The following is a 10,512-nucleotide window of genomic DNA, read 5'->3' as shown; positions in this document are numbered from 1 at the left end:
TAATTGTATTAGGTTTCTAATAGCCTCATATTTTGAAAACCTTATTAAAATATTTCATAAAAAAAAATGCTAAACGTTCATATATAATATGACAATCACTATGATTGATGAACTTCAATAACGTAATTAATGAATGTTTAAATTACTTTTTAATGATTGGTGACAAATTAGTTTGTAAGCCTATAGTAAAATTTAAGGTATTCCTTGGATCACTAATAAAAAAAATGCATGACCATTTGAAATTATTCATTTTTTACATATAAAATTTTGGGTCTTTTACACTTGGCGTTCCCACCTAGTTTCAACAATACACTAGAAAAATTAGAAAGTGCATCTAGTACATCATGCAATTACAGTAAAAATGTATAAAGTTAAGAGGTTAAAATAAAAATTTCGATTCAAGTGTTGAGATTAAAAGTATTTTTTAACTTTGTATCTAAGCCGTTGAAAATATAATTGCATTGGATCTCAACCCTTTATCTTATGCTAAGTGAGTTAATGAGTGCAAAATACTAAGAATCTAATATTAATGAACTATAATTTAAAAAAAAAAAATCATATATACTCAATAAAAATAACCACACGTTCTATCTTATTAAAAATTAGGGAAAAAAAATTTATCATAAGTAGTATTAAATTTAGGTAAGAATTTTAATATGTGACTAATTATGTTTACTTAAAAAAAAAAATTTGACTAATTATATATATGTAATTTATAATAAAAATTGTGTTTAATTTTAAATGTATCTATATGTATGCATTAATGCATGTGTTACATGCTATTTTTTTTTTAAAATATTTGACTAATTATTTATATTTTTATAATAAAAATTGTGTTTAATTTTAAATGTATCCATGTATTTGCATGGGTTACATGTTAGTTTGAATAATTTTGGAAACGTTTTGAGAGTACTTGATATTAGCTCAAATCTTAAGTGCAATATATATATATATTTATTTATTTTGATTGGCACTAGGTGTTTAGGACTTTGTCCTGACTAATCCTAGAGGTGCACAGGCCCTCAGAAAGGAGTTTCCCACAAGGGCTCATTGGGTAATTCAAGGGGCAATTAAATACCTTTAGTTCGATAGCCCTAAGGGAGTGAATGCACGTATAGCTGCTCGAACCCAAGACATCAGAGTTTTACTGCTCGTCCTAGAGTTTTAAGTGCAATATTTGTATTTTGTTAATTGCTAAAATGCTAATTTTGTTGCTCATAGCTTGGCCAATAGGCCTATTTGTTGGGTTTGTTTGTGGGTATCTGATCTTGTTTTGAAATCATCCCTTTTTAAAGTATAGCATTTTGAAACTTCATTTTTTAAGTACAAATCCTCTTTCAAGCCGTTCATTTTCAAAAAGTTGAAAAAAAATATAAATGGTAGAAAACGGCTGGTAAGCTTTTTCTTGTTTTTTTATATGTTTCCTGATTGTATTTGTTTTTTTTTTTTTAACTTTTCCTTCAAATTGATTTGGGAATCTCTTTCAATCTATTATATGAAAAATTTTTATAAAACTATCGACTTTTATTATTTAAATAAGTCATATGACTCATTAAATATGAAGAAAGTTTAAGGTTACTGGTTCAGCCAATGACTCTGTGATGTGAGTTGCATAGGTTATAACCACATGGTCAAATAAAAAATAGAAAGATTAAAAAGAAAAACACCTAATCAGATGAAAACAAACTATCTAAGATGCACAAATTGTGGGTTCCAGTTAACTCAACTGGTAAAACTTCTGATGGTTGAATAAAAAATCTGTGGTTCAATCCCTGCTTACACCAAAAATCAATTAGTGACTTGGTTTGATAATAAATAACTATTATCAGGAGTGGACGCCATAAATTAAAACTCTTTTAAAAAAAAGTTGCACAAATTATAAAAATACATGAAAATGATTTGTAGAAAATTTTCCTCTCAACCAATTTAGAAATAAACATTTTTTCTTCTTTTATCCTTCCAATAAACTTCCCTTATTTTAGACCCATTAAAAAAAACTGACAACATTAAAAAGTTGCTTATAGTACGCTTCCTCTGGTCAAAACTAGCCCAATGGAACCAAAGCCAGAACCCAATAGGTCGGTCTCATCTCTTGTGCCGACCACCAAAAATGGAGATGAAATCCAACAGAACCTAATTTGCTCGATTGGCCCAATGGAACCAAAGAGAGATCCCAATAGCTCTCATCTCATGAGCTGACCATAAAAAATGGAGATGAAATCCAATAATAGAGCTCCATTGGTCCAATGGAACTAGAGACAGAACCCAATGGGCCAAAAAAATAAACTTGTAGTAATGTCCAAGTATGACAATTTGAGCTTTCAATACCATAATACTTTCTATGAAGAGAGATGAGCCTAGACCTTACGAATCTTTTGTCTTATAACGTGCATTTTCCCTTTTTTTTCTTGTTAATCGCTGAACTGCTAATTTTGTTGCTCACAGCTTGGGCAATGGGCCTATTTGTTCGGTTTGTTTGTGGGCATCTCATCCTGTTTTGAAATCACCCCTTTTCAAAGTATAGTATTTTCCAAGTACTAATCTTCCTTCAAGCAGTTCATTTACTAAAGGGAATTTCTGGTTTGGTTTGATGGCCTGGCTTGACTAGCCTTTCCCTCACCCTAGCGGACTCCTTTTATTGGGGGGGTTTGCAGACAGTGGAATTTAACCTTGTCAATATCCTTTAGATTTTCCCTTTAGTAAAAATTATACACTTTAAAAAAAAAATATCTTGATAACTATCTAATGATGCTCAACCATTTGATGTTTAGGCTAAAAAACATGCCTATGTAATGATCCGATTGTTATAAAGTGCATAGATTGGAAATATATTTAGAAAAGAAGAAAACTATTTAATTGGTTAATATGCGGTTCCATCATCCTTCCAATTGTGAAGAATCTTCAAAGGATGTAGGGAATAATTTAGAGTGTCCAATTGATTTGGGGTTCTGACTACAGTGATGGATGGGATACTATATGGGATACTATGTGCAGAAACTTTCACTTTTAGTTACTGAGGCATACAAAGATGCACATCAGAAGAGTGTCCAGGTCATGAGAATTTCAGTTTTTTGTATTCGAAACTCTTCTTCCACCTTTGCCAATTGTTATAAAACCGAAAGTCTCGGCTTTTATATTTTTTAGGCCATGAAGGAGAGGATGAGTGATCTTGCTCAGAGCTTGGGAATGCCTCCAGGCATTGGTGAGGGTTCAAAGTAATTATTTCTTCATCTCATAGTGGTATCTGAGATGCACTTCAATTTTGTATACGATTACAAACCAAGGCAGGACTACTTGCTTGTACTATGACCTTGAATCCAGAAATGTTCTAAGGATGTCTTTTCCTTCATTCGGTTAGACTTGTTGTTGAAATTGTCATTCATTTGCAGGTGCTAGTCGTGTGTTTTTTTTCATAATATGTGAAATGGCTTTAAAGAAAAATTAAATATGCTTTTGGTCCTTAATTAAGGATTGAATTGGGTTACTCAATTGGTTTCTAAATGGCATGCAACATAGGGAAGCCGTTGGTAAAAATGCCACAGTTAAGATTTTATTTATTGGATTTGTGACTTAAAATGGAAAGGATCTTGTTCCATATATAGAGACACTAATTTTGGATTTGTAATATATCAATACGAATCACGAAACAATCACACTCAATAAATTGCTCAAAGATAATCAATTTTCTTTAGTTATAATATCCGGGTAATTTTGGCAATTCCATAATCAATAATCTATATTCTCATATCCAGGTAAAATTGGCAATTCCTTCCCTGCCAAAAAAGATTTGAAAAGAATGAGTGCTCGCTTGGGTTGAAATAGTGGAACCTCGTGGCCAGCACCTCTCACTGTAGCAAAAGTTAGCTGATCGTAGACCTCTGTCCATCCTCCTACCTATAAAAGAAGTTTAATTTTCAGATTAATATTACATTTCTTTGTGAATATTTTTATCTACGTATCTATAAATTTTTGTTAGTGTGTTGGAGGTTTTGATTGATTTTTGGTAAGAAATTGTGTTTAATTACCTGATTATCTTCGTTCCATGGATACCATAGAGTTTTAATGGTGAGATTGAGATGGCTGAGGGATAGCCTAGTGGCAGTCACTGGAACTACTGCATCTGTGTCCCCACTGCATCAACATAGAAGTAATGGCCTTAAAAAAATTAGATCTTTCTCGTTGTTAATACTTCTTTATTACTTTTCAAATCAAAAGCAATTGCAATTACACTGCTCATTAATCTTCTCATCAACATAGGAGCAATTGCCTTAAAAATTAGAATATTTACTATGCATATTTGTTTGTTTCGATATGGAATTGACTATGTTTATAAACAAAAGCTTTAAACTAAAAACAATAAGTAATCAACAATGCATGGGAGGCAAACACAGATGATCATAATATGCATGTAAAATTTTATATAAAAAATTTAAAAAAATTTGCATCAGCATGTGAGAGCCACATATTGAGTATAGACTATAGAGTGATAACTTATAAAAAATTCTCTCATAATTAGAATAAAGCATTCAATCTTAAGTTGTTCAAAATATAAATTGTTGCTAAAGGACTCTGGCTTCAAATTTGAAGTTTGGTACAACAAGAAGTCTACAAGGAAGATGGCTAGGCAAGCCCAAGGTTATGCTGATTAGGCATATATAGGGCCTTCCAAATCAAGAGATGAAATCTAAAAGTGAAGGAGTCGCTGACTGCAACAGAAGAACTTCTACCAACACTAATGTTAGAGTAATTCTAGAATCTAATAAAAAAAAATCACAATTATCTTATATGGTAGATTGTAATTGATTACCAGTTGCTTTCACATAGACTTATAATTTTTTTTCACAACTCATATTCTGCCATGCACATTGCAGTTATGACAAGAAGTTGTGAAAAAATTTGTTATCTTAAACTTTTTCCAAATGTTATGGTGAAAAAGAAAAGAAATGGTGTTAAATTTTCATTGGGATGTTTCTGTGAGTAGACATTGTGAAATTGATTTTCAACAAAAGGGTAAGTACTATTGGACTACGTAAGGATATTGTCCATATCACTATCGATGACTTTAAATTGCTCAGAGACTCAGAGGCCTACAAGTTCTAGTAGAGTGCTTCTTTTTACAGTGCGCATGTTATTGCATCAAAGAGCAGGTTAGAGAATTGTTCTTCTTCTTTGTTGGGTCGTGTCAAAATTTTATTCACATAGGTTTTCTCAAGAATAGTCTTTTTGTTCATTGTTGTAGTGTCTCAATGTTGTCTTGCCACTTGTAGTTGTACGTAGCCCAATCCAAGTCACCGACCAAAAATTACTTACCAGTTACCACGTGACTAAGTTTTATAGTTTCTCATGCATTGTGATTAATAATTTATTTATTCATATCTATTTATAAAAACTTCAAAGTTTAAGGTACAAGTATTGTAACGTGCATTAATACAAGTAATGTTAGTATAAAACCGATAGTACTTTAATTAATTATAAAAATTGTTATCCTTAGAATTTAAAAACTTTTACCTGAAAACCCAGATTCGTAAACCAGCTGTAAACAACTTCTTGTATGTTGGCAACATAGAAAATTCAGAATCTGTCCAAATTTTGCCTTGTCCGATTCCGAGAACACCACTACACAATAGAAAAGTATATATAGGAATCAGATGCATCATCAAACGCCTAGGATTATGTTTTCAATTTTAGAAACAAACAAAGTTAATAGTCTTATAGCTCAACTGATGTTTATTTAATGTTTCTAATGAAGATGTTCAGGTTCAAATCACTCTTTCCCAATTATTGGATTATTAAAAAGTAAATACATAAACAAAAATTATTGACTATTAAATAGAAAACCTGCAAACAGTCCAGTTGCGAAGAATTCCATTAACATTTGCATGCATTGCCTTTTGTACTTCCAGCCGATTATAATACTTCTCAGCATAATTTGCACTACATGGATCGTACTCAGAAAGCCTTCGACGCAATAGAGTATTTTTGAACCTTATAGGGCTCATAGTATTATCATGCGATGCCAAGCAAGTTGGTGTATAAATACTGTATTGATCTATGTTTCCAAGCTCCGTAATGGCGTGGTACTTTGCTTGTTTACATGGTTGTGATATTTCACTTTCTACCACCTTGAAATTGCAATTCTTGAGAACTGATCGGTATCTTGTATCAGATATCATTGAATGGCTCCACCAATATTCTATTGTTCCAATTTCGTCATAGTAATTATCAAAAACTGCATTTCCCACCTGCATAATTTGATTGAAAAATTTTAATTAGAGTTATGATCAAACTCGGTGTTCAAATTTGTGTCAATTATGTATTACTTACTATAAATCCTTTAAGGTTGAGGATAGGTTGCAAGAGTGCCTTATTATATTCTACAATTTTCTCTGCCAACTGGGGAACAAAATGCCCTATAAAAAGAATGAAAAGATTAGCTTATGATTATTTAGAATTACTCATAATTGTGTAATACTAAGTTATTAGTTGTTTGTTGCATATATATATATATATATATACACATACCAGCATAGCTCTCCCCAGCAATGTAGAATTCTCGATGTTTGTATTGTGGAAATCTTGACATCCATCTAATTAGAAATACTAGAGCATCCTCAGCTGTGTCACAAAATTGGTAATGCATAGGATTCACTTACAACATAATCTTATGGTCATCTAAATAATAATAATAATAAAATCATCATAATCTAGTACCAGTCCGTTTATCTCCGGAATCGTTAAGGTCGGACCTTGTATTTGTGTACGAAAAACCAACACCAGCCGGCGATTCAAGAAATAAAAGATTTGCTTCTGTAAGCATAAAAAGTAAACACACGATAGATTTTAACCACAAATTTGCAAAGATAAAGGTTCACCAACTTGATGAATATTAAGTATTTGAATAGTGGTTGTTACCTCTATTCCATGAATACTCATTGAGATAAAGTGATAAACCAGTCCTGTTAATCCTAAATGGCCCAATTTCCTCTGATGCTCCAAATGCCACCGATGAACAACCTGGCCCTGCACAATTACGCAATGTATAATTAATATTTGGACAAAATTTAGTTACAAAATTGGTTGTAGTCTTAGACTACAATCTTACTCAATAAAATAAAAATTACAACATATTTTAAAAATCTAACCGTTGAATTGTATTTTCTTTACTCGTTTAATACATATGTCAAATTTTGTGTCAATCGGATATTATTTATTATATAATCTATAAGCTTATATTTTACACATAATTTTAAACTGCAAAAACTCGCAATTTAAACAATTTATTGGTGACATAGCTATTGATCTTTAATTTTCTAGAAATTTTGCAAGTATGGAGGTTATAAAAAAAAGATGTAATCCAATGTTGAATTTGTCAAACTTTGTCCAAACTAATTTCCTTAAAGCATTTGTAAACATTTCACATGAGGGATAACAAAATATGTACTGGGTATGTAGTTGAGAATTTCACTACATAATATCTGTATAACCTTTCTACTTTTTTATTTTTTTAGAAAAATATATTATTTATGAGTATCTGTAGTTGTATGCAACCCTTTCACAAATATATTATTTGTCTCCTTAGTCATCCACATTGAAGCACCTCACCTAAGAGGTTATGACCTTCCCTTTTCTTTTCTTTTTGAGTAAATAGTAATACTTATTAGAACACATATAAAAATAGTAATATTAGTGTTTTAAACTGGGTTTATAATACATTACATAACCAAAGTACAACTACAAAAAGATCTAACCCTTTTCATTAATAATTGTTATTATGCTATATATTTTTATATTAATTATGATGTCGGTCTCCATTATTTAAACACAATTAGATAGTGACACGTTTTATTGTTATTGATGTCAGTTTCAACTATTTAAACACAAGTAGATAGTAACAACTTTTATAGTAAGTAATGTTAGGAGGCAATAGTTTTCATAGTCATTTTTCACATATGGCAAATTATTATAATTAGTATATTATCACTTTCATATAAATTCACTATTAACATCATCAATCACATCATATGTCATTTTAAATCAATTGTGCAAAAGTTGGTTAAAATTGTTGTATTCTTTAAACTCATTTTTTTGAATTGTTCTTCTTTAATGAAAGAAACATATCATCATCACCATTTGTGACTTCTGAATGCTTATTAATTCATGGCTTCTAATTAATTCTTGTTCTTGCTTCGAATGGAATGTTTTTCTGAAGTTCTACTTTTTATGTTTTCCAAAAGAGAAAGAAAGAAAAAACCCCATGCAATTCATGTTTCCTATATAAATGTTGTGAAGAGTGCCACAAGATGGATACATTGTAATTCATTCCTAGTAGAGCCAGACTAGCACCCTAGAATTACAGAAGAAGAGTAGTCGGTGGAAATAATTAAACATAAAAAGTGAGAAAGAAGCTAAACTAACCTCCGTTGAACCAAAGAACAAGAGGTTTCTTTTCTGGAAAAGTAGTGGCTTCTGTCAACCAGTAGAAGAGAGCTCGTCCAGGTTGCTCGTTGACTGTAACGTAGCCAGAAAATTGAGAAAATGTTACTGGTGGCTGTCCAGGCAGTGCTGAAATTCGATCTAGCTCTTGTTGTTTTGGCAAGGCAGCAATGGCAGTGGTGATGGTTGAAGAGAAAATGAGTAAGGACATGAGGAGAAAAAGGACTACACTTTGGAACACCATTGGACCCTCCGGCAAGCCAACTGAATAACTGATACCTGGATCAGAACTTAGTTAATAGTCAGCATAGCATCATAAATGCATCACAAGAAACCTCTCACTTATGGTTACAATGGTAATTATCCAGTTATTTAGAACTATAGTGACGTAGTATTTTCTCTCTCACATAATTAAGGATGTTACTAATTAAAATCATCCAAAATAAGGAAATATTATGTCACTGTATTTTGGAAATATCTAATGATTTTTCGGTTGATAAAAACATTTTAACGAGAAATTATTAGGTTCATTGGGAGGATTGCTGAAGTAGTCCTCCCAACTAATGAAATAATTTCATTTATGCAAATATGTGAGTTAGATTCCTAACCAGCACAAAAATTAAAAATTAAAACCCACTAGGTGATATCACATTTGTATAAATAGAAGTGTTTTATTGGTTAGAAAGACTATGAGGATCACTTCAATAGTCCTTCTAGTGGACCTAATAATTTCTTAGTGTCAAGAGTCAAGCCACTGGAGCTACTCTCACTCATTTAATTGAGAGTTTAAGATAAAATGAGCAAATTTTAAATTTAATTTTATAGGCACATTTGTTCAAAGCTTAACTTTTTTGTTTTTTAGAGAAAGTTTCAACCTATGACATCTGCTAATGATAGTTCTTTATCATCAGATCATCAGAACAAGACACCAATAAGTTTTTTGTGTAGGCAATTATTTAATCTCAGATCATTTATTCAACCATCAAAACTTAACCATTTAATTGAGAGATTAAGGCAAACCAAGAATATACTAACTCATTTAATTGGGAGATTAAGGCAAACCAAGTTATTTAAGTTTGGCTTACAAAATCCTTTTTTATGAAGGAATGTCATTTAACACATATGGTTTGTTTGGTTAAGGATAGAAAAGTAGGAGGATATAAAATGGAGAAGATAATAGAAAAGTAGGGAGATAAAAGAGATTTTAGTTCTCCTTATTTGTATTTGGTTAGAGGATGGAAATGTGGGGAATAAAAAATAGAGTTTGTATAAATTTACTCTCTCATGCCCCTATATGAATTTTTTTATACAAATATTTTATAAATGAAAAAAAATATATTATTTTGGAATAAAATAAGCAAGTAAAAAATTTAATAAATAACCCATAAAAAGAAAGAAAGAAAAAAAGAAAAAAGAAAAAAAAGATTGGTGGGCCAACCAACCTTTTCTCCTCCCCATTTTCTCTCCAATTTGGAGGGCTAAAAAGTGGTACGCCCAGGGAGAAAACAACCGAACCCAACATTTTCTCTCCCCCCAAATCACTCCAATCAAACACCCTTCCCAGCTAAAATCTCTCTTATTTTCTCTACTCCATTTTCTATCTACCCTATTTTCACTCCAATCAAAGTCATCAATAGTGTTTGGCATTGTCCATTGAAAAACATAGTTTTGCATCACATACAACAAAATTGCAGAAGCAAACACAATGATCTAATTTATTCATGAGAGATAACATACAATTTTTAATTCTACAACAAAGAATACAAAGCATACATTAATGTAGTGATTCTAAAAAACAAAATAGAAGGTCAATCTTAGGAAACCTTCTACCTTTACCCTAATTTCACTTGGCGCCCAAGATGTATGGTCTCTCAATCAATTCTTTGTACTTTTCATTAAGATCTTTCTAAGGATTAAGTAGTAAAGGAAGACAGTTTGGGTTGAATTTGAGGCCAACCCAACCTCCAAGAAGTGTGGAAGAGATGAGATAGGGAATTAGAGAGATTAGGTATTGGTTTGGGTTAATTCTTCAATGATTCCATTATTGAGATCCTTGTTCCCCTTTATACAATTCAGTTG

General features: G+C 31.4%; 1 protein-coding gene across 1 annotated transcript; it reads right to left on the bottom strand.

Annotated features, from left to right (window-relative positions):
* Positions 1–3,726: 3,726 nt before the first annotated feature.
* On the bottom strand, positions 3,727–9,891 carry LOC111993931 (serine carboxypeptidase 24). The gene is made up of 10 exons (XM_024025772.1): positions 9,876–9,891; positions 8,416–8,712; positions 6,913–7,020; positions 6,712–6,807; positions 6,523–6,615; positions 6,325–6,410; positions 5,839–6,242; positions 5,509–5,616; positions 4,026–4,131; positions 3,727–3,894 (listed from the first exon to the last, which is right to left on the bottom strand). Exons 1-10 carry the CDS (start codon positions 9,889–9,891, stop codon positions 3,727–3,729), a joined length of 1,482 nt encoding a protein of 493 aa, XP_023881540.1.
* Between the last annotated feature and the right edge of the window lie 621 nt (positions 9,892–10,512).

This window comes from Quercus suber, unplaced genomic scaffold, assembly GCF_002906115.3.
Source record: "Quercus suber isolate HL8 unplaced genomic scaffold, Cork oak 2.0 scaffold_68, whole genome shotgun sequence".
NCBI lineage: Eukaryota > Viridiplantae > Streptophyta > Magnoliopsida > Fagales > Fagaceae > Quercus > Quercus suber.
This window is presented reverse-complemented; position numbering and strand designations above follow the sequence as displayed.